At 60.7% G+C, this 24,626-nt stretch overlaps 1 protein-coding gene across 1 annotated transcript in view; it reads right to left on the bottom strand.

Annotated features, from left to right (window-relative positions):
• COBL (cordon-bleu WH2 repeat protein) overlaps positions 1 to 24,626 on the bottom strand; it is a 93,330-nt gene that overhangs the window by 43,103 nt on the left and 25,601 nt on the right. The window contains 4 exon segments of the mRNA XM_070424826.1: positions 1,729 to 1,826; positions 6,484 to 6,712; positions 8,561 to 8,771; positions 11,641 to 11,844. Of these exon segments, the coding sequence (XP_070280927.1) occupies positions 1,729 to 1,826; positions 6,484 to 6,712; positions 8,561 to 8,771; positions 11,641 to 11,844 (742 nt within the window).

The raw sequence follows: 24,626 nt of genomic DNA, 5'->3' as shown, positions 1-24,626 counted from the left end.
AGCGACCCCGCGGCCTCCCCTCGGCCGAGCCTGAAAGCCGCTCGCTCTCAGGGGCTCGCTGCTCTGGACGCCACGGTTTTGAAGCCACAGCTCACAGTGGTGACTGCTCTTCCTGTCCCCAGCAGCGCCTCTTTATTTTTTTTTAAATATATTTTTATTGATTTCAGAGAGGAAGGGAGAGAGAGAATCATGGATCAGCTGCCTCCTGCACGCCCCACACTGGGATGGAGCCCACAACCCCCGCCTGTGCCCTTGACCGGAATCAAACCCAGGACCGTTCAGTCCGCAGGCTGACGCTCTACCCATGGAGCCAAACCGGCGAGGGCCAAACCCTCTTCTTGTTAATGAAGACACACTGAGGCCCGGCTGGTCCAGGAACGTGCCGTGTGGGCGAGGGGAGCGTGGGGGCTCTGGACGGACAGGTGGGGGCGGGGCTCTGCGTCCTCCCACTGTGTTAGCTCCGGGCACAGCAGCCGGTCCCTGCGCCCGGAAGATGGGCGGCCCCCTCTCTCCCAGGTCTCCGTAAGTTAAATGAGATTGACGGAGCAACGCATCTCAAACCACACAAGCGGAGAGACGCACGGGATGAAGAAGCCAGCCCCAAACAGCAGTCAATGACACAACACGGATGCGACTGCAGGATGTGGAGGGAGAAATAAAATAAAGTTAACGTGAGGGAGAGATCCGCGTGAAAGAGGGGGTGTATGAGGAAGGAAGACTTCCCTGGCTGGTGTGGCCCAGTGGATAGAGTGTCGGGGCTGCAGACTGAAGAATCCCGGGTTCAGTTCCGGTCAAGGGCATGTGCCCAGGTTGCAGGCTCGATCCCCAGTGGGGGGTGTGCAGGAGGCAGCTGATCAATGATTCTCTCTCATCATTGATGTTTCTCTCTCTTTCTCTGAAATCAATAAAAATATACTTAAAAAAAAAGAAAGAAAAGAACACTACTTCTGGCCAGTCCGAGAGAGAGGAGAGAAAGGACGGACAGGGGAAGCCCCCGGCACGGGACAGCCTGTCGCCCGTGGCGTCTGCACAATGGCTCCCCTTTCCGGCCGCGGGCAGAGCCAAGCCAGACTCTCAGACTTAAACAAAAGCATTTCTAGACGGTTCACTGCCTTTGTGGCAGCTCCTGCCACTGGGCTCATTGGTGGGGATCCGGGCTGTGTCACCGCACTCGGCTGTGCCTGCCCCACCCACTCCCACCCCCATCCGAGCAGCCGGCCTGCGCCCTGGCCCTGGGCACCGGGCAGGCGGCAGCGGGCATGGGCTCGGGGCCACGGTCTGCTGGCGAATAAACCCCATCGCCCAGAACCGCTTCGGGGTTCGCGTGTGGAAGAGAAACCGTCATTGGGGTGCATAGGATAAGCCCCCTTGCACCCGAGGAACTGCTATCCCGACATGTTTGGGAACCGCCCAGGCAGCTCGAGTGCGAACACCTCGGAAACCACGCTGGCAGGAGGCACAGTCCCGGCGGCTCCCCTCACCTGGCCAGCCCCCCTCACCTAGCCCCCCCTCACCTGGCCGGCTCCCCTCACCTGGCCCCCCCTCACCTGGCTCCCCTCACCTTGCCGGCCCCCCTCACCTGGCCGGCCCCCCCTCACCTGGCTGGCTCCCCTCACCTGGCCGGCCCCCCTCACCTGGCCGGCCCCCCTCACCTGGCCGGCCCCCCCCTCGCCTGGCCGGCCCCCCTCACCTGGCCGGCCCCCCCCTCACCTGGCCGGCTCCCCTCACCTTGCCGTTGCTTCTTTTGTTCACTTTGAAGAACCCGAGGAACTTCTTCTTCTCCTTATCCGTCTCATCGCTGCCGAAGGAGGACTTTCTGAAGGTTTCTGGGAGGGAAAGAAAGTCCTAAGTTACTTTTCAGCATCAACACGTGGCGTTAAAAATCTCAGCAAACACACCCTCTCCTCTTAAACTTGGTTTTGTTCTTATAAGAGTAGAACCGCCACCACCCCTGAGCCTGCACCCCACCAGCCTGCACCCGGCTATGAAACACCGGGCCTCGCGCTCGCTCGGTGGGGACGGGGTGTTTCCTCTGGCCGCGCTCACATCCCCGATCCTCCTCGGCTCCGCGGCATGCTTTCCTCTCTAGTGACATTCTCCAGGGGCCCATGGCTTCTTCCTCTCTCTTTTTCTTGAGCTTGAAATCCTCAATCTTTTTCCTTCTTCATCAGGATTTTAAAAAAATAACTATTTTAGCCCAACAGGCATGGCTCAGTGTCAATCTATGAACCAGGGGGTCAGGGTTTTATTCCCGCTCAGGGCACAGGCCCGGGTTGCAGGCTCGATCCCCAGTGGGGGGCGTGCAGGAGGCAGCCCATCCATGATTCTCTCTCATCACTGATGTTTCTCTCTCTCTCCCTCCCGCTCCCTTCCTCTCTGAAATCAATAAAAATATGTATTAAAAAGTAAAATAATAAAATAACTATTTTATTATTTGGGGGGGGGGTGTTCATTATTAATTTCGTTTATTTTTCAATTGCGGCTGATATTCAGGCTTAGTCTTCATTCGTTCCAGGTGTGAGGCACAGACGTCAGACAACCAGGTCTGCACAGCGTGGTCCCCGATATCCCCGCCCCGGCCGCCTGCGCAGTTAGCACAGTCTCGTTGACTCGGTCCCGGGCTGGCAGTCACCGGATTCAGGGTGGGATGGACTGGGCGCTCTCCTGGGCCGCGGGACACTGCAGCCCTGACGTGTCAGCGGGTGACAGCCTCGCCCAGGGCCGTGGTTCTCACAATGAGGAGGGACCGGCACGTCAGCGCCCCTGGGACTTGGACCCAGTCCTGACCCCCGAATCGGGAGCTCTGGGGGTGGGCCCAGCGCCCTGCACTCAACACACCCCAGCCTCGGGGATGCTCGAGGTGTGAGGGAGCATTTGAGGACCAGTGGGGTGGAGGTTACCAGCACCGAGGGGTGGGTGCACTCTGAGCCTCAGTCTGCTCATCTGCAGAATGGGGTGAATGGGGTGCTGCCCGCACAGCCTCAGCCTCCGCGTCTGCAGACGGTTGCCCCGGTGCTGACACCATCGCTCGCTGGTTTCCCCTCACCCCCCAGGCCACTCAGGCCTCGGCCATCAGCACATCCTGTCTTTCTCTCCGAGGCCCGTGGATACGGCAGGAGGAGGAAAACCCTGGTGTCCCTGAAGGACACGACTTCCCCACGGCACTGCCCACGCCCCACGCCCCACGCCAGGCCCTGGTGGGACCTCTGGCTGCTCAGCCAGCCGTCCGACGGCAGCAGCTTCTCTTGCTCACGGACTGTGACGCTCCAGTCAGAGACCAGAGCCGAGGCGGAGCGGCAGCAACAGGCACCGTCCCCCCAACAGCGCAAACCCAGGCCTGGCCGGTGGCTCAGTGGTCGGAGCCTTGTCCCGAAACACACAGGTCGTGGGTTCGATCCCCGGTCAGGGCACATGCATGAATCAACCAACGAATGCATCAATAAGTGAGCAATAAAACTGATGTTTCTCTCTCAAAATCGATTTAAAAAACACAAAGAAACACAAGCGCACACATTTGTAAAGTCATTCTGCACGTGGCGGAGGCTCGGGGTTCAGTCACAAGCGCCAGGGCTCTCGGCAGGTGCCGGCGGCTTGTCATGCACGTCCACTCAGCAGCCATGTGTACACGTGGAGTTCACGGCTAAACACATGAAAGCCCTCCTCAGGCACGGGGCTATCCAGGTACAACACCCTGTTCTGCCGAGGACACTGGCAGCCGTGGGAAGCGTCTGTGTGTGCACCTGCCTGCGTGTAGACAGGCCGTGTGTGACGGGAGAAGGTAGGTGCGGATGCGGCGGTGCCCAGCAGGTGAGCGTGGAGAGCATGTTCCTGGCACCCCGGCTAGAGGGCCACCCACCAACCCAGAGGCCGCAGGACCTCTCCCTGGACAGGGACGGGGCGGCCAGCACCCACAGGGCTGACTGTGGTCAGACGTGACACCCCCCTGGTGCCAGACCCACGCCGAGTGCTCTCACTTTGACTTGTTTTTCTAGAAATAAGATCTAGTGTTAAACACTCGAACAAACATGAACAGAAGTTCTTGTAAACTATAAAAACTCATTGGGATGTTAATGAACTGTGTGCGCGCGCAATCCAAAAGGTGCATTAACATCCCAATACGTACGCATGTGTATATGTCTGTTACGTGTGCGTGCATATGTAAATATATACGTATGTGTGCACATATATACAATCGATAAGAAATCAGTGTCAGAATAAGTGCAAAATCTGAACTCCTTGTTTTTATATTTATGGCGGCAAAGGTTAAATATCACAAACCACGATGCCCTGAATTCTGCAGCAGGCAGGATGGAGCTCAGGGACGGTGAGCACATGTGAGTACAGGTAACGACAGGTAAGTACAAGCAAGAACAGGTCCACACAGGCAAGCACAGGAATGCACAGCTACAGGCAAGCACAGCGAGTACAGGAAGGCACAAGTACAGGCAAGTATAGGCAAGCACAGGTAAGCACAGGGGAGCACAGGTGAGTGCAGGGGAGCACAGGTGAGTACAGGCGAGTACAGGTGAGAAGGAAACGGCGCCTCACACAGGGACTGCTGTCCACCCTGGAGCCCATTTCCTCACAGCAGCCCCCTGGCTTCTCAGTCAGAACCACAGCAAGTCCTCCCGCAGGACATTCCTTCTCAGCCAACCAGGAGCTGAGAACAGGCACAGCCTCCCTGAGCCAGCCCCCCCCCCCGCCCCTGCCCCCCCCCCCCCCTGGGAGCCACACGGCCCGAGGCCCTCACTCCGTGCAGGTCCCCAGCCATGCAGGTGCAGCCCACAGGGCTCACTGACCTCGGAGGCGCAGGGAGGGCTCCGACTGCGTTTTGGTCAGAAGAACTGGAAAGGCAGCAAGGAGAGAGTGAGGGCGAGCCGGGCCCAGGCCGCCGGCAGCAGCCCCTGACCAGGGCTGGGTGCTCGTCAGCCTCGGGGGGCTGTCTATTAGTCAGCCTGGGGGGCTGTCTGTCCGTCAGCCTCGGGGGGCTGTCTGTCAGTCAGTACAGGCCCAGTGCGGAGCGGGCTGCACCCTGGCCTTGAGCCCCTGGAGCACAGAGCAGGTGGCCAGGCCAGCACCCGGGAGGAAGGCCCTCCCAGGAGGCAGGCCAGCCTGGGCTGCCCCAGATCAGCTGGGGCTGGGAGGGGAGGGAACCAGAGAGGGGCCAGGAGAGGGCATGGACGATGGACGGCCTCTGGAATGTTCTTCCTTCCTAACAGTCGGCTGTCAGCAGGGGGGGGCGGGCTCCGGGCAGGGGGTGATCAGTGTCTCAGCCCGCACGGCACACACACAGTCTGGTCCAGAGGACAGGGGTGCCGGCCACTGGGCTGGAGCACCCCCCTCCCCAGGCGAGGTGCTGCTCCCTTAGTCTCCTGCTGTGACCAGCAGGGAGGCCCAGGGAGGTGCCCACGCAGTGGAGAGGGGGACACGGGCGTGGGCAGCTGCTTCCCCGACCACAGAGTGACCACACAGCCGAGCGGCCAGGTGGCTGCCCCACAGGGAGCACAGCGGAGCCGGATTGGGGGGGGAGGTGGTTCCCTGCTGAGCTCGGCCCCCGCTGGACGCCAGGGCTCGCTGGCTGCGCTCCCGAGTGGGAGGCGGTCTTCCGTGACTGTCCCCAGAGAAGATTCTGCGTCTTTCGAGATGTACCCAATGGCCTTGGCCGGTGTGGCTCTGTGGACAGAGCGTCGGCCCACAGACGGAAGGGCCCCGGTCGATTCTGGTCAAGGGCACGCACCTCGGTTACAAGCTCGATCCCTGGCCCTGGTCGGGTGCGTGTGGGAGGCACCCGATCGATGCGTCTCTCGCATCGACATTTCTCTCTGTCTCTCCCGGCCCTTCCTCTCTCTACAAGTCAATGGGGAACATCCTGGGTGGGATTAACAGCAAAGACGCGCCAGACGCTGCCACACACCGAAATCCTGCGTGAGGCCTTCTCTTCCCCGCACTCCAACGCGGGACAGTGTGTTTCCTGTTCCCAGCCTCACGGGACCCAGGTTAGAGTGGGTGCGACTTCCACACAGACGCCGCGCTCCGCCCGGGCCTGGGCAGGTGCCGAGGGGAGTCTGGTGGGAGTTTAAGAAGGTGCTGGCCCGGCCCCAGGACCCGCGGCTCTCGGACGTCGGAGCACGTTACGGAGGAAAAGCAGTCTTGGTATCTTGTACTCAGTGGGCTGCACCCCTTCCTGGGCGCCCAGTGAGATCGGGGTTCCAGAGCCTCCGGGGGGTGGGGGGGTCTGTTTCCTGCCCCCCCCCCCCGCCCTCTGGACAGCATCCCAGTTGCCTGAAAACGTGCGCACCCGTCCAGCCGGTGCTGCGGAGCGTCGAGCTGAGCGTCGGAGTGGGGGCCTTGCTCCAGCGTGTTTCCGCGTGTCCCCATGTGTTCTGTGTCCCCATGTTTTCCCGTGTTCTCACAGGTTCCCACATGTTACCACGTGCTCCCGCGATTTCCCCGTGTGCTCCCACGTGTCCCCGGGGGCCTCACCTCTCTTGTTGTCCCAGGCGTAGAGCTCCTTGATGCCCAGCTCGCTGAGCGACTTGGACAGCTCCAGCTCCTCGCCCGCCACGTTGTCCCTGAGCAGCACCACGTGCTCGGGGCTCACGTCGCACTTGGCGCAGATGACGGGCAGGAGGCTGTGCAGGGGCACCTCGGGGCTCACGCGCACCACGGCCTTCTGCGTCCGCAGGTAGTTCACCACCAGGCGCACGGACTTCTGGGAGGACACGGGGGGGGGGGGGGGGGGAGCTCGGTGAGCACGTCCGCCCACGGCTGTGTCCGCGCCGGATGCGGCTGCGGGAGACAGTGAGCGGCAGTTTCTCCTGCAAGTCGGGGCTCACGGGGAGACGGCCCGCAGGACGGGGAACAGCAATGGCCGGAGAGCCCCTCCCCGCAGACGCCCCCGCCTGCTGAGCACACGGCTAAGGACACGGGAGTGGGCATCGGGCAGGGCTCTCCGTGGACGGCCCAGCACACGCAGGGCCGCTCCCAGGTGCAGACCAGACTGAACATGAGGCTTTAGTTCACCTTCCCCGGGAAACAGCGGGAAGGGCTGTGTAAAAGTCAGTGGAACGGAAAACCCGCAAAACACAAGGTCTCAAACTTTTGTTTAAGAACCAAAATATCGCCCGGCCGGTGGCTCAGTGGTTGAGCGACGGCCTAGGAACCAGCAGGTCACGGTTCGATTCCCGGTCAGGGCACATGCCTGGGTGGCAGGCTCGGTCCCCAGTGGGAGGCGTGCAGGAGGCAGCCGATCCATGACTCTCTCTCATCATTGATGTTTCTCTCTCTCCCTCTCCCTTCCTCTCTAAAATCAATAAAAACATATTTTAAAAAATTGTCTCCGGCCTTTCCTGGTCACCCTCATGGCGCCCAGACCCTGGTGAGTGGACACAGCAGACGTGGACTTTGTGGAGGCACCGAGGCCGACCTCAGACTGGGCCGGGGTTCCATAAATTTTCGGAAAAAAGCTGGACGCAGGGCCTCTCCACGTGTCTGGCCTGGGGTCATGCACAGCCCTGGGCTCAGCTGCCCTTGGGGTTTACACCTGGCGGCCGGGAAGGTCTGAGATGCCGGGTGTGACAGGGCTCTCTCCTGGAACACGGACTGTACGTAGGAATCAGGGAAAACGCACCCCGAGGGTCGATGGCATCGTTAACATTTACCAACCACCCAGACCTAGGAATTCTCAGGAGACGGATGGCTAAACTGCCATTTTTAAAAGCAGGGAAATTTTGTACATATTCCAGGAATCTAGACGGATGAAATAGCGCTACTGATGAAGGGAGCTGGAGAACCACAGCAGAGCCTCATTCAAAAGGATAATAAACCGCTGGTGCTCATTTCAATCGATAACTCAAAGTCCGGAAGGACATCCGGAAGATGTCCCGTCTAATTAGCAAGTTATGCTTTTATTATTATAGATGTTCTCCAATTGCAGTGAGTAAATATTTATAACATCTAAAGTTTTTCAAAATAAAAACTCCTTCCCCCCCCCTCCCTGCCCCGCGACCCCTAACCTCCATCTCTAAGAAGTTCGCGTCTGGGTCCCGCCAGCCTCCGGGGCAGGGAGGCCTCCAGGCCTGAACCCAGTAGGGTGGCTACGGTGCTGAAGTTTCAGTGAATTAAAAGTCAGGTTTGGGGTCCCACTGGCTGCACTGCACATGCTCAGTAGCTGCATCAGTGGCTGCCACCCTGCCAGGCCCAGACTCATGGACCCTCCCATCTCTGCTGGACGCCAGATGGACACGTCTGCTCAGACCAGGCCTCTCCTAACACGGCCCACAGCAAACGGGACTCAGTTCCGGGGACTTCCGTCTTCTCAAATAACAACGTTTAGTGCCTACCTTTGCCTGGCATGGAAGGAGACCCTCACCACAGCGCCTGCCTGTGTCACCAAGAGCCCAGAGCCGCCCGCCTCCCCCGCAACCACCCATAGCTCCTCCCCACAGGTGTCTGCCTGTGTCACCAAGACCCCAGGGCCCCCAGCACCCCCACCACCCACAGCTCCCCCCCACAGGTGTCTGCGTGTGCCCTGGGATGACCAGGCCCCCAGCCCACTGACCTCGGGCACCTTGGGGGGGCCAGGCTTGGCCTTCTCGTCGGGAACCTTCTCTTTCAGGAACACGGTGTGCACGTTCAAGGTCCCAACGAGCGTGTTTGGCTTGAAGCTCAGAGGCTGCTGGGCTTCCGGAGGCCAGACCTCCAGGGCGTGGTGGGACGGGTTCAGGTGGTTCTGCAGGCAGAGCTCCACCAGGAGGTCCATCATCGCGTGGCTGGCAGGGGAGACGGAGCAGTTATTAGGGTCTGTGTCTCCTCCAGTCCGGGACAGAACGAGCGAACCAGCGGGCAAGCGAGCAAACTCACGAGGACAGACAGCGGCCGAGCGCTAGTTCTCAGGCGTGACTGTACAGCGATAGCCTTTAAAATATTTTAATTGACTTTTTAGAGGGGGGGGGGGGGGAGAGAAACATCAATGTGAGGGCAAAGCACTGACAGGCCGCCTCCTGCACGCCCCCTCCTGGGGATGGAGCCCACAGCCCAGGCCTGTGCCCTGACCAGGAATCGAACCAGCGACCTCGCGGTGCATGGGACGACACCCCGCCCACTGAGCCACACAGGCCAGGATGCACCACAATATCTTCACATTCCCAATACTGACCAATGACCTGACCCAAAGGGCAACGGGGGACCCACACCGTGTGCCTGTGAAGACAGTCACCCCCAGTTAGCTACGCGGGCGTGTGGGCCTGACCCCCGTGAGGGCGGCAAACACAGTGCTGACAGGAGGCCCGCGCCTCAGCCCATCGGTGGGGCTGCCACTTTTAAAAAATTTTTTTTATCGATTTCAGAGAAGAAGGGAGGGAGAGAGAGAAACATCCACGGGCCGGGCTACCATGGTTTATTTAAACGAGAATATTCATGTCGGGAGTACAGGGTTAAGGGTCTGATGGAAGATTATAAACTCCTCGCTTATCCGACGAGAAGGTCTCTCAGGGGTTGAGCATCGACCTATGAACCGGGAGGTCACGGTTCAATTCCCGGTCAGGGCACAGGCCCGGGTTGCGGGCTCGATCCCCAGTGGGGGGCGTGCAGGGGGCAGCCGCTCCAGGATTCTCTCTCAGCAGTGATGTTCCTGTCGCCCTCTCTCCCGCTCCCTTCTTCTCTGAAATCAATAAAAAAAAATATACATAAGAATCGTGAGTAAAACATAATCTATTCACTGGTAAAACTTCACGCATCGATTGAAGTGGTTTAAACTATCCTCTTATTGATGCTTCTGGAGTCACGGGGTCGCACGCGGGAAAAACGTTCTTACAACAGGGGCTCTCTGTAAAACGACGAAGCGCAGGCCCTCTTGCGAGTGGGCCATCGGGCACGGACCCTGGGAGCCACCCCTGCCGCAGGGGCCACGGACACCCCCGGCACCCCCTCGAGGTCCAGGGAGCCCCCACTCTGCACCCGAGCCCTTCCCCGGGACAAGGGCACCAGGGGGTGCCCTGAGAGCAGGCCCGATACTTCCCTGGGACACTATGTGGGAGCAGCTGGGCCTCGCCCCCCCCCCCCCACCCCCCAACGCAGCAGCTCCCACCCTGGGCAGACCCTGAGGCCTGCAGCAGTGCCTCCCAAGGTTTTGTTCACTCGGCCCATAAAATAATTTTGAAAATGTATGTAGCCCTCTTTGCCCATGAAAGTGTCACCTACAATTTTCATTATAAAGCTCAAACTGTCAATGTAAATATGAAAGTCATGATAAAGACCAGTAGGATCTGAAAACTGACTTTTAAAAATAAACCTGCCCTGGCCGGTTTGGCTCAGTGGATAGAGCGTCAGCCTGCGGACTGAAGGGTCCCGGGTTCGATTCCGGTCAAGGGCATGTACCTGGGTTGCAGGCACATCCCTAGTAGGGAGTGTGCAGGAGGCAGCTGATCAATGTTTCTCTCTCATCGATGTTTCTAAGTCTCTATCCTTCTCCCTTCCTCTCTGTAAAAAAATCAATAAAATATATTTTTAAAAAAATAATAATTAAAAAAAACCTGGCGCATCACCATTTCCAGGGTATTCATGGGAATAAAAACACTCGGGGTCATGTGACCGTGACTGTCACCCACTTGTAAGTACCCGAACAAACTGCTTCTTAAGGTTTAAATACTTCACGTCCTTCCTCGTTCTCCTTGTTTTCCTGGACTCTCCCGCCGCAGGAGGATGCAAATATATTTTCACGTTTGAAAGACTTCAGCACTGATCACTCTATCGCACTCGCTACAATAAAAACTGTATAAACACTTACATCCAAAGTTTTGTTTCCCTGTGACTTGGTTAAAATGTTTCATTATAAAGTGGTTAGTAATGACAGAAGCAGTAACACAGAACCGATCAAACTATATAATTATGACATATTCTGATAAATATTAAGCCCCAAATTAGAAACTCTATTGGTGATAAAACTTCACGTTCTGATGGAAGGAGGCTGTGCCTTTTGTGGGGAAAGAGGTGCAGGTGACCTTGACCACGCGACCCGGGGGACTGGAGCTCAGGGCGGGTGGGAGCCACAGGCCTGGGGATCGAGTCCCTTACATTTAACACCAGTGGGTCCCATTTTCTTTCCTTTTAATTATTATTTTTTTAATGTATGTTCATTGATTTCAGAGAGGAAGGGAGAGGGAGATAGAAACTTCAATGATGAGAATCATGGATTGGCTGCCTCCTGCACGCCCTCCACTGGGGATCGAGCCTGCAACCCGGGCTTGTGCCCTGACCGGGAATCAAACCCTGACCTCCTGGTTCATAGGCCGATGCTGAACCACTGAGCCCCACCGGCCAGGCTACTTCTTCCTCTAAACCGGGGCTCAGAGAACGGATTGCGGGTGCATGTACCTCCATGGCCAGGCTGGGAGGACCTGTGAGGGTCAGTTCAGGAGGCTGCCCCCGGCCACGGAACTTCAGCACCCAGGACACGAGTACAGACTAGTGGCTGGTCACCTGCTTGGAGGGGGCCCCAGCCTGCACCCCTGGTCTGAGCCCACCTCCTGCCGACCTGGGCAGCACGGGCCCTCCGCTCAGGACGGTGGGGACCCGGGGCCCATCCACCGTCCTCCCGGGCGAGGGCCTGCAGTTGGCGGCAGGTCGCGCCCCAGCCCTTACCTCCCGCTGACCACGCTCCTCCGCTCCAGCCCGCTGGGCAGCACCACCGTGAGGTCCAGCGCCCGCTCCCGCAGGTTCTCCTTCATGTGCAGCAGGTTCTGCTGGCGCCCGGGGGACGCGCTGCGGTGGGGGCTCGGCGCCCTCTGCCCGGTCGGGGTGGCGGCCTTCCCCGGGGGAGGAGGGGCGCGAGCCTTCATCTTCCTCCTGAGGGACGACAGGGGACCAATGAAGCACCGCGTCCAGCTTGGGCAGCAAGGACATGGCGGCCGGCAGCGCTGTCCTCCCCCTCAGTCCCAGCAGCCACCTCCCTCGGAAGTGCCTCCGAGCAGCACGCCCGCGGACATCAGCCAGCAGGCACGTTCACAAGGATCTATTGTTACTGCTTTGGGGGGGGGGGGGGGGGGGAGGGTAGAGAGACATCAGTGATGACCAAATATTGATCAGTGATGAGAGAGAATCATGGATCGGCTGCCTCCTGCACGCCCCCCACTGGGATGGAGCCCACAACCCGGGCCTGTGCCCTGACCAGGCATCAAACCGTCATCTCCTGGCTCATAGGTCGACGCTCAGCCACTGAGCCACCCCGGCCGGGCTGTGCACAGTTTTACAAAGTTCTCAGTGACAACAGCGGCCGTGGTACAAAACTGAGCAAACAACAGGATGGCCATCTAGTTGATAAACACCAAACACACACTTCCAAGCTCTACTAGTAACACAACCCGAATCCCAGCACTGAAGGGGGCGTCGCCAGCTGCCAGCGATGCCCTTGGTGGGAAAAGAAGTGGCTCCAACCTTGACCCGACAACACTCTCAGAACATGGACAATTACGAAGAGCAGAGGGCCCGGCCGGCGGGGCTCGGTGGGTGAGCGTCCGCCTATGAACCAGGAGGCCACGGCTGGATTCCCAGTCAGGGCACAGGCCCGGGTTGTGGGCTCCATCCCCAGTGTGGGGTGTGCAGGAGGCAGCGATCCATGATTCTCTCTCATCACTGATGTTTCTCTCTCCCTCCCCCTGCCCCCCCCCCCCCCGCAGGGGGTTCTAACACCCCAACGCGTCACCCACTCCGACAACCCTATGGACGCTTTATTCTCTGCAGAAGTGTGCACAGGGGTGTGTGTTACACGCACAGGTGTCCACATGCACTTGTTACACACGAGAGCCCGTTTTACACAGGCCCACGGTGTCTGATAGTAACGAGCACTTCCTAAACGTCAGGACCTGGGCCCTGCGTGACCTGGGGAGGACACCTCCCTCAGCCCTCAAAACACTGCAGCCGTGTCCCAGAGGGTCGCAGGCCTGAGAAGCTTACGGGCAGGCGTCAGAGCAGACGGAAGGGGAGTGCCCGAGGCCTTACTTCCCTCTCCCCGCTCCCCCTTCTCTCCCCTTCCCCCTTCCCCTCTCTCTCTACCCCCTTCCCGCTCCCTCTCCCCCTCCCTCTCCCCACAACCACCGGCTCTGGTTGGAGGACCCACAAGGAGGGAGCCAGCCCTCAACAGGTTAGATTCCCCCAGAGCAGCCCTGCCCGGGGCACTCACACCTCAGGTGTCAGAGGTGGGCATCCATTTCCAGAAATCTACCCTCAGGAAATCACCCCACACGCAAGCTCGATGAGAGGTTCAGAGATGCCCTGAGATAGCCCGGCCGCAGGTCAGGAAGAGACAGTTTCAATACATGATTGTGCCTTCAAACACTGTGAAACCAGGACCGGTTAGGTACACTTTGCAAGAACGTAATATGATATGACAAAATGTTCAATACAGGTTTGTTAGAAAACAAGCTCCAAAACATATATATGTGGCTAATATGCAAAGTGTCCCCTCGGGAATTCGACCAGGAGACCGGGAGTTCGATCGCTCACTATGACGTGCACTGACCACCAGGGGGAGGCGTGGAACGAAGGAAGGCCCCGGCCAGCAGCCGGCAGCCAGGGAAGGGAGGCCCCGACCAGCAGCTGGGAGGCCCCAAACGACCCTGATCGCTGGCCAGGCCTAGGGACCCTAACCGTGCATGAATTTCGTGCACCAGGCCTCTAGTTTGTTTAGGAAACTTGTTTTTAAGAGAGGGACATTACAGCAACAGACCATACCACAGCCGAGAAAGATGCAGCAAGAATCAGCGGTAATGACTGCTGGATGGTGGGCGGTGGACACGTGTCTCACCTCCATGGATGTCCCCATCTCTCTGTGCGGCACCTGCCTGTGTACCACTCGCAACATGAAACGGTCATTTAAAAATGGGGAAAGGACGCAACTGGGGTTTCGACGAGGCCACCACCGCCCGTGGCTCAGGCCACGTGGCAAACACGGCGCTTAAGGGGGACGTTCAGGACACACTCCTGTGTGATGAGCGCACACGCAGAATCCTCCTTATTCCTTGTTAAAAGCCTGACGCTGCGTCATATGTGTTAATTGTTCTGCTTTATTCCCATCCGTGATACACGTTTCCCTTTCCATTTACAGAAACAAAAATGAAGCCGTCGGCTACGTGGTGCTAGCCTGCGGTCCATCAATAATGCACGTACCCCTCACGGCAATGCCAGGCAGGTACCAGCCTCGTCTGCTCCCCAGAGGCGGCGCCAGGCACAGCTACTCCCCGGACAGGGAGCGGGCACAGCTGTGGGAGGTTTCAGAGGCCGAGCTCTCGGGCCGTGACTCAGCGGTGGGCGGAGGAAGGGGTGTCCCACATTCCACACATGGAAAGGTCCAAACAGAGAAGAGCCTGGCGCCTGGTTCAGTGGTTGAGCGCTGACCTTGAACCAGGAGGTCAGGGTTCGATGCCCGGGTTGTGGCCCGATCCCCAGTGTGGGGCGTGCAGGAGGCAGCCGATCCATGATCCTCTCTCATCATTGATGCTCTATCTCCCTCTCCCTCCCCTTCCTATCTGAAATCAATGAAAAAGTATGTATTTAAAAACACGCAGCACCCCGCATGGCGCCTACGGCCCTGAGCTTTCTGCCGCGAGCACCCACCTGCCCCCCTTGGCACCCGGAGGAGCAAGGTCCCCCCGTGCAGGCCTCACACATGCTGCTCCCTCCCCTCTCGCCTCCTCCCAGTCTGTCCACCACATGTGCCCCCGGAAAGCCTTCCCCCAGAACCAGGCCGGCCCAGCGCGGGGTCTCACTGGGCCCCTTCACAGGGCCTCTCCCTCTGTGCTTTCCCGGGGCTGGGATTCGGATTCGGCGCCGCCCACTTTTGGGAGCCACTGAGACAGGAAATGTGTGGACACAGGCCCCCCTGTGTTCGGACCTCGCTGATGGGGAGACAGGACCGGCTTCCAGAGAGGCCCCCGAGCCCCCTACGCCCGGCATCCGGTCCGGGCTCCTGGCTCCACGTCCAACAACTGGCTTTTCAGCTCTGGGTGCCGCGCACCTCTGAGGCAGCACCTCGGGCACAGCGTGCCTTCCAGGCTCACGACGTCATGTGACAGGTCTGCCTCCCGCTTTACAGGGGGGATGGCCGAGGACCCTGCGGCCGAAGGAGCAGAGACTGGGGACCCCGCAGATGGAGGAGCAGAGATGGGGGACCCCGCAGATGGAGGAGCAGAGACGGGGGACCCCACAGATGGAGGAGCAGAGACAGGGACCCCGCAGATGGAGGAGCAGAGACGAGGGACCCCACAGATGGAGGAGCAGAGACGGGGGACCCCGCAGATGGAGGAGCAGAGACTGGGGACCCCGCAGATGGAGGAGCAGAGACGAGGGACCCCACAGATGGAGGAGCAGAGACGGGGGACCCCGCAGATGGAGGAGCAGAGACGGGGACCCCACAGATGGAGGAGCAGAGACGGGGACCCTGCAGATGGAGGAGCAGAGACGGGGACCCTGCAGATGGAGGAGCAGAGACGGGGGACCCCGCAGATGGAGGAGGTCAGCCCTGCGCGCCCATCAGCCAGGGGCTCAGGGCCAGGGGCTCCCGGAGGACCCGGTGCGGCTGTGGGTACCCCCCAGGCACGATGCACCTTAGCAGACCTCTGCTGGGCAGGCTCAGGGCCCGTGAGAGCCTGTGATAACTCCCCCCAGGGTCGGACACCTCCAACATCGGGCCTGGTCCCCCCAGGACAAGACGCCTTCTCATCAGTGAGAAACAGTGGAGGTCTCAACACTCTCCCACCACCTGTGCTTGGAAAACAAAACTGGGGCCACGAAAACCATTCAACCTGAGACCCAGACACACACGGCTAACGACGACCATGAGACTGTCACGCGGGGAGGCCAGGCTCATGCTCGGAGAACAGCCCACACTCCTCCAGCGAACCAGGAAATGGGTTTCCCTTAAAAACACCGCGTTCCCCGGCAGCCTAGGGCTGTGGTCGGCAAACCGCGGCTCACGAGCCACATGCGGCTCTTTGGCCCCTTGAGTGTGGCTCTTCCACAAAATACCATGTGCGGGCGCGCACATACAGTGCGATTGAAACTTCGTGGTCCATGCGCAGAAGTCGGTATTTTGTGGAAGAGTCGGTATTTTGTGGAAGAGCCACGCTCAAAGGGCCAAAGAGCTGCATGTGGCTCGCGAGCCGTGGTTTGCCGACCACTGGCCTAGGGCACCACCTCCCTGCAGAGGTCCCAGCGCCAGCGCCCGCTGGCCAGCCCTGCCCGCCCATCAGGAAGGTCTGCTCAGAGCCAGGACGTCCCGCCAGGATGTGCGGCCCAGCAGGTGTCGGGGGAGCCTGTCTCCTCCCGAGAGGAGCAGGGAGCCGGGCGGGCGGGGCTCAGTGGTGGAGCACCGACCTATGAACCAGGAGGCCACGGTTCTATTCCTGGTCAGGACACATGCGCGGGCTGCCAGTGTGGGGCCTGCAGGAGGCAACTGGTGCATGGTTCTCTCTCATCATTAATGTTTCTTTCTGTCTCTCCTTCTCCCTTCCTCTCTGAAATCAATAAAAAAATAAAAATAAATTTTAAAAAAAGAGCTGAGTAGGGCGTGGTGTCAGGTCCAGCTGGCGGGGTGATGGCGGATTACAGAGCCGCGTGGGGAGCTGGGGGACGGCCCGGCTCAGAGGCAGCTCGGGCACCCGCTGAGCTGCTGTCCCTGTGCGAGCAGCGTCACCCTCGGGATTAACAGGGAAAGAACAACCACCTCCGTCTCCCGAGGTCAGAGGAGCCGCCAACCCCCGGGACGCCCAGAACAGCCTCCGTCTGCAGCGGATGCGTTCGCACCCGGACTCACGGCAGCAGATTCCCGGTGCTGAGCGGCCCAGGACGCCGTTAGCACCGACAGGAATGGCTTCGCCTCCCGGACAGGATTCTCAGAGACCAATCCCAGCAGCTCCCGCACCCTCCAGCCCGCCCAGCGCCAGGCTCGCGGGGCCCGGGGACTCGGTCTCCCGCCCATCGGGGCCCTGTGCCGGGAGAAGGAGCAGCTCCCAGAGACCAGCAGGTGCGATCGCTTTGCCTGCCCCCCCCTTACACCCCCACCTCTCTCCCCCGTCCCTCATGCTGAAGGTGAGGCCCAGCAGAGCCAACGCCACGGGAAAGGCTCGCGTCCCACACACCCGGGCGGTGCTGCCCCGAGGGTGCTGCACGGGGTCCCAGCAAGGGCATGGGGGTCCCAGCCAGGGCAGGGGGTCTGTGTGGCATGAGGGTCCTTCATGGCTTTGGGGCCCAAAGTTACAGTCCTGGAGGGCGGCAGGGGTGGGAGGGGGGCAGAGGGGGTCAAGGGGGCAGAGGGGGCATGGGGGTCCCAGCCAGGGCAGGGGGACTGTGTGGCATGAGGGTCCTTCATGGCTTTGGGGCCCAAAGTTACAGTCCTGGAGGGCAGCAGGGGTGGGAGGGGGGCAGAGGAAGGAAGCTCAGAGGAGGCTGGGGTCTTTCGGGGGCATCTGGGGGGCAGCACACACCTTACTCCTCGGGGACTCCTCCCACCCCTCATGCCACACAGTCCCCGGCCACCGTTCCCACTTATCACGGGGACGGAACAGATCCGAGGAGGAAACTTACTGATTCCCGAACCACCGGGCCATGTTTGCACACATGCCAGCCGTCGGCCCCTCGCAGTCCCCGGGGCGAAGAAAAGACGCGGTTCCCAGACCAGGAGCGGGAGGCAAGGAGCAGCGCAGAGGCCTGGGGCCCCGCCAGCTCCTGACTTATTCATGCAGGTGCCACCTGATGCAGGGCGCTCACCGGGACGCCCACCGACGGCTGTGCCGTCACAGGTCCGGCCCCCGGAATCGCACGTAGCCCCGGCTCCCTCGCTCAGAGTCACCAACACCCTACACCAGCACGTGAGCGGGGAAGAGGAGAGGCTACCGGGAGGAAAGGCCGAGCGGGTCCGACGGGGCTGGGCCACCGCGGCTCTCACAGGCCGCCCGCCAGCGCTGGCGGCGCTGCCAGGAGTGATGTGGGGCGCGATGCGGGAACCGTCTCCGGGCCGAGGGGCGGCCAGGCAGCCCGCGCAGCCAGCGCCCAGCACTGTGCAGACCGCCCGGCGTGCCCAGGCCTGGTGTCACCTCCTTCCGTTGAGGAGATTTTACTTTTCTCCCCCCGCCTCCCCCCGAACCCCCGTGCGGGCAGCACATTGTTCCCACAGCCCAGCTCCGCTCAGGGTGCTTGCCCGGCTGAGGGCCTATTCAGTTTCCACCACATTCCACCGTCCCGGCGTCACCGGGCGCTGCCCAACAGATAACTCGCAGGCGGACACACCTTCCAGCCTGACACGCAGTGCCCAGTGTCCCAGCCAGGGCAGGGGGGGTCCCAGCGGGGGCACGGGGTCCCAGCCAGGCCCGGGGGTCCCAGCCAGGGCAGGGGGTCCCAGCCAGGAAAGGGGGTCCCAGCAAGGGTACAGGGTCCCAGCCAGGGCAGGGGGGTTCCAGCCAGGCCAGGGGGTCCCAGCCAGGCCAGGGGGTCCCAGCGAGGGCAGGGGGTCCCAGCGAGGGCATGGGGGTCCCAGCCAGGCCAGGGGGTCCCGGCGAGGGCAGGGGGGTCCCAACCAGGCCAGGGGGTCCCAGCGAGGGCATGGGGGTCCCAGCCAGGGCAGGGGGTCCCAGCCAGGGCACGGGGTCCCGGCGAGGGCACAGCAGACTTGGGGGAAGGATCTAGCTGCCAGGACATCCCTGGCCCTGAGGGCCTGCGGTCGGCTCTGTGTGAGCTTCAGCGTCACATGGACAGGAGCTCTGTCCCTGGCCAGCTGAACCCAGAGTTCTGGTCGACCCCCTTGTCCCCCTGGAGAAGCCTGGCCAGTCCCCGAGGAGTAAGGTGTGTGCTGCCCCCCAGATGCCCCCGAAAGACCCCAGCCTCCTCTGAGCTTCCTTCCTCTGCCCCCCTCCCACCCCTGCCGCCCTCCAGGACTGTAACTTTGGGCCCCAAAGCCATGAAGGGCCCTCATGCCACACAGTCCCCGCTCCACCGTTCCCAACGGCCCTGCCTGGTGCGTCCCCTCCCTCTCCTCCTCCTCCTCCCTCACCTCCCTCCTCTCCCTCCCCAGAGGGGGCTGAGCAGCAGAAAGGCAGGGGGGGGGGTAGGGGGCGGGCGGGGAGGCAGGTTGAGCTGGGCCTGGAGCTGAGCCTCACTTCTGAGAAGCAACCCCATCAGACAGCACTGTGCTGCCGGGCCTGCCCGAGACCATCCAGGACGAGGGAGCTGGCCGGCCTACGCCTGCCCCAGTGAGCCCCACCCTCATCTCCAGCGTCATCAGGATGGTCCCGGTCAAAGATGGGAATGCCCCGCCCGGCCAGCGTGGCTCAGTGGTTGAGCATCGACCTATGAACCAGGAGGAGGTCACCATTGGATTCCCAGTCGGGCACATGCCCGGGTTGTGGGCTCCATCCCCAGTAGGGGGCGTGCAGGAGGCAGCCGATCCAGGATTCCCTCTCATCACTGATGTTTATGTTTCTCTCTCTCTCTCTCTCTCTCTCCCTCCCTCTCTGAAATCACTAAGAAAATGTTTTTTAAAAAATGGAAATGCCCGAGAGAGAGAGAGAGAGAGAGAGAGAGAGCGAGAGAGCAGTAATTCAGGTACCGGACCATCACACCCACCACCGAGGGCCGGCTCCTGCCTCTCCCTCCCTGGAAGCGGGTGGAGGAGGGCGAGGCCTGGCCTCCGTCTGGAAGGACTGGGAGGGGCCCCCCCAGGAGAACCCGCCCCTCAGGTGCCCCTGAGCCGGGGGGCACCCGCCAGTCTCGTTTCCCAAAGGAAATAGCAGCCGCGTTTTCATGCCTTTCTCCTAAACGCCATCCCGTTCCCTCCGGGCTGTGGGCCACCAGGAGCCCTGGTCTGTGCGCCTACCAGGGAAGCTCCCGGACAGACGAGGCGCTGAATGATAAAGTCACGGAAATGACCCGCTGCCTCACTGCGGACACGGGAGCCGGGGCCGGGTACATGGGAGATGGGAGAGGAAATAAAGGCGGCGCCACTTGGCCCTTGAAGGCTCCAGATGGACAGTTCGCAAACACTCACGGAAACAGAATGGCTCACGGTCTGAGCACCCGTTTTGGGGAGGAACAGACAGCTAACGACTTGGATGGACAGCAAACCTCTGGGTTTCACAGGAGCTCCCGGAGGGCGTGCTGGCTCATTGGCAGGGAATCCCGCCCCAAAGACCCTCAGGAAAGCCCCAGGTTCCCCTGCCCCACGAGGCAGCTGGCACGGAGCAGGAAATACCAACCGGTTGCCGGGCCAGTGTGGCTCAGTGGACAGAGCGTGGGCCTGCGGACGGAAGGGTCCCAGGTTCGATTCCCGGTCAGGGCACAGGCCTGGGTTGCAGGCTCGATCCCCAGTGTGGGGCTGCAGGTGGCAGCTGAGCAATGATTCTCTCTCATCATTGATGTTTCTCTCTCCCTCTCCCTCTCAGAAATCAATAAAAATATATATTTTTAAAAATATCACCCAGTCTCCCATGGCCACAGAGAGGGGCCAAGCCCGGGAAGACGGGGTGATCATGGGGGCAGCACGTTGCTTTCCGTTCCAGGAGCCGCACACGGGCCCTTTCTCCTTCGGTGGGAACAGGAGTGCGGCCGGATTAAGTTCCTTCCAGCGAAGTGTGAGAAAGAGGAACAAAGCCGAGTGGGAATGCGAGGACCCGCCCCGCAGAGCCCGAGGAGGAGCGAGGAGCGGTGGGAGCCACGGGTGTGAAATGCATCCGCGGCTGATAAGCCGGCCTTGTCCTGCCCCTTTTGTCAGCGCCTGAAAAGCAGCGAAACCTGACAACAGGCTGGCGGCAGCGCCAGCCGCTGGCACCGAGCAGCCCGAGAGGTTCCCAGGAACGCGAACCGGCCCTCTGACCGGAGCCGGGCCGAGAGAGAGAGAGAGAGAGAGAGAGAGAGAGAGAGAGAGAGAGAGCGCGAGCACGCTGACGCCCTGCGGGGTCTCCTGCGAACATCTCATTTCTGAGCCCGGGGTTCGCAGAATTTCCTTGCTGCAAACAAACTCGTGTGTATGGGCTATGAAAACAGCCCAAGCATGGACTTCCTGCCTCTGCTAATAAACAGAACTTTCAGAAGAGAGAAACCAGGAACTCCTATACCTCCCTGCACAGCCCACGGGCAGGGCAATGGGGCAGTGAAGACCTGAGGGGGGAGGGCTGGGGGAGGGGGAGGAAGTGGGAGATATCTGTAATACTATCAACAATAAAACAAAAATTTTTAAAAAAAGCATATCAGGAAGGAAAGTCTAAAAAAATAAAAATAAACGCAACTTTCAGCACCGGAATCCCAGGGAATGGCACTGCGTTTCAGCAGTGGTTCTCCACCTTCTGGCCCTTTAAATACAGTTCCTCATGCTGTGACCCAACCATAAAATTATTTTCGTTGCTACTGCGTAACGGTAATGTTGCTACTGTGATGAATCGTCATGTAAATATCTGAGATGCAGGATGGTCTTAGGCGACCCCTGTGAAAGGGTCGTTCGACCGCCAAAGGGGTCGCGACCCACAGGTTGAGAACCGCTGGTTCAGGGTGCCGTTTTCTGCAATTAGGCCCCCAAAGCCAGAGCGGGCGTGGAGAGGAAGGCACAGGCCGAGCTGCAGGCGGGTCAGTCGGCCTTGATGGGGGCGATTTCGGCCCCGAGAGCTCAGTGCTGGCGCCTTTAATTCTCCCCTGAAAATATGACACCTGATAGCCTCCCGGGACGCTGGTGCTCAAAATAGGGCCCGGCCTGCAGCCGTCCCAGGCCCGGGAACCTGAGCTGGGGGCTCCGGCCGCTCCGGCCTCCGACCTGCTGCCTCACCCGGCGCCGCGAGGCCCAGCAGCTAGGCCTGCTCCGGCACCGAGCTCAGGGCCTGCAGAACCTGGGAGAGGCCCCGCGGCCCGTGCCACCCGCACGCTGCCAGCCCCCCAGCCCCGCACAGGGCCTGCCACCGCCCCTGGGGCTCCCTGTCCTCCTGTCACTGCTCAAAATAGAGAGGAGGATTCTGACCCGGGTAAAGGATGGACAGCAGAGGCTGACTGGGAGGGGTGGGGGGGGAGGGAAGGGGCTCAGAGACCTGGGGAGAGAAATGAATTTTGCTGGGGAGTGGCCTCCCAGGAGTGGTGCATGCAGCAGGTGGCCAGCAGGGGGCACCAGCAGGGAGGGCAGGTCTGGGTGAGGAGGGAGCCGCAGGCTGGGTGCGTGTGGGGGGGGTGTGGAGAGGGGGTCTGGGGGGGGCGTGGGGGGCGTGTATGGGGAGGCACGTGTGTGGGGGCATGTGGGGGGGCGTGTGTGTGTGTGGCGTGTCTGGGGCGCATGCACTCAGCAGGGTGCTCCCCCTTCCCTCCACCAGCTCACAGCCGGCACCGGATCCCCGTGGTGCTTGGTGCCTGCACCCCAGGTGCCCGCTCGGAGCCCTGGGTGAGGCTCAGTGCCGGGCGGAGTGGGCGCGGTCCCTCTGCAGCTCAGGCTCCCGCCGGCCGCGTGGAACAGACGCCGACGCCCAGGGAAGGGGGGAAGCGTAGGGGAGAGAGGAACAGGCCGGGGCGGCCACGGGCACTGAGGAAACCAGGTGTGTCTGCAGAGGGGGCGGCCGTTCCGGCCTCTGCCCGCCTCCGCCAGCTCGCCCCCAGCCCCAGGGGCCCCGTGGCCCCCACCCGCCCGCATCACGCCCAGACGCGGGGGCCCTGCCGGGCTGAGCAGCACCTTTGTCCTGCCTGCCCAGGTCCAAGTCCACACCCGCTGTTCCCCTAACACCTCACCTGGCCTGCAGGGGGCGCCCCCCTCCTCGCAGTTTTTCTCTGACAACCCTGCTCCTGGCCATTTGCTTCTTTCTCATCAAAACCAAAATGATAGCGCGCGGGGCCTGGCACAGGGGAGTCCTTTCGTCCGCCTAGGCTCCCGGGGCTCCCCTTCTCTGGACCCAGAACCCGCCAGCCAGCCCCGAAACCCAGCGGGTCCCAGCGCTCCGCAAAGGGACTTGGGACTATTTAATGACTCAACGTTAAAATGTAACCGTTTCCCAGCTCGAGTCTAATCTGTTAAAAAAAAAAAAAAAAAAAAAAACAGCCGGAGTCACTCAGTGGTTGAGCGTCGACCTATGACCAAGGAGGTCCGGGTTCGATTCCCGGGGTCAGGGCACAGGCCCGGTTGCGGGCTCGATCCCCAGTGGGGGCACGCAGGAGGCAGCCGATCAGTGATTCTCTCTCCTCATGGATGTCTCTATCCCTCTCTCCCCCTTCCTCTCTGAAATGAATAAAATGTACTTTCCTTTAAATAAAAAACACTAAGCCAAGCTTTACAGACTTCTCTACATCTCGCAGGAGCTTGTCTGCCGAGACCCTACCCCGATGCTCAACAGAAAGTTACAGGAAGCTTTACAAAGACCAGGACACAGTGCGAACGGCAGCGACGCTGAAACAACGCGGTTACGGCCGAGTCTGCTCCCAGGCCGGGAGCCCAGTGCAGGGCCCCGACCGCAAGCCCCTCTTCCCGTTAGAAGAGGCGACGGGGACGAGTCACGCCGCAGGCCCGCGTGCTGTCACTCGCCTTAGAAATCCCACTGTGGCTTTAGAACCTCTGTCCCATTTCCTCCTCGCAGAGCAGCCCTGAACGCTCCACGGGGAGCGGTTTGAAAGCCGCCTCTGTCCACATGTCAGCCACGGAAGCGAGCGCTGTGCCAGAGGGGGCGCTACTGCAGAGCGTCGTTCAGAAGGGGGCGCGGGCGGGACAACGGCGATATTTACATGGCGTTTTGGATAATGACCGGGTCCCCACGAAGGATTTACATCCTTGGAGCTTCCGGGTTCCTCCTCTGTGTGAAGCCGTGGGGACTGGGGGACCCCGGACACAGCCGGGGGAGGGCCGATGTCACAGGGGGCTTTGTTGGCTCGCCAGGCCTCCCGGGGCTCTTGCCCCTCAGATGCCACAGGGAAAAGTGGGTCCCACTGCGGCGGCTGGAGCCGACAGCCGACGGGCCCAGGGCAGACGCCAGGCCCTTTGCCAGGCCTTTCCCGGCCCAGCTTGGTGCCCAGATGTCCCCAGAGCGCAGCGCCCACCCAGCCCTGACCCGCTGGCTTGGAGAGCCCCCGCCCCCCTCGCAGACTGGGCTGGTTTTACTGTAGTCGGTTTGTTCACCTCCCACTGGCAGGTCTCAGGGTGTGGGCGCTGGGTGGCCAACTTTCCTGGTTGGCAAGTTAGGGGACGGGGAGGGTCAGCACAGACAAATAAAACCATCCGTGACCAACGAATGCTCCGGGCAATTTCCATCACAGAGTAGTGACTGCATGATGAATTTGTTATTTTTAAAATATATTTGTATTGATTTCAGAGAGGAAGGGAGAGGGAGATAGAAACATCAATGGTGAGAGAGGATCATTGATCAGCTGCCTCCTGCACGCCCCACACTAGGGATCAAGCCTGCAACCCGGGCCTGTGCCCCGACCGGGGAATCCAACCATGACCACCTGTTTCACAGGTCAAAGCTCAACCACTGGACCACGCCCACCGGGCTGTCTTACGATTTTGAATTACCCTCTACCCAGGCTCCGTGTGGGTGAAATGCATAGCAACACTACCTCTGCTTCAGAGAGCTGGTTAAACACTGCCAGCACCAGTGCCTGACCCCAGAGGGCCTGGCCCAGGAGGA

The sequence above is a fragment of the Myotis yumanensis genome, unplaced genomic scaffold (assembly GCF_028538775.1).
Source record: "Myotis yumanensis isolate MYYU_CA2020_CCGP unplaced genomic scaffold, mMyoYum1.0.hap1 SCAF_9, whole genome shotgun sequence".
Classification (NCBI taxonomy): domain Eukaryota; kingdom Metazoa; phylum Chordata; class Mammalia; order Chiroptera; family Vespertilionidae; genus Myotis; species Myotis yumanensis.
The sequence above is the reverse complement of the archived record's forward strand: the minus strand, read 5'-3'. Positions and strand labels throughout refer to the sequence as shown.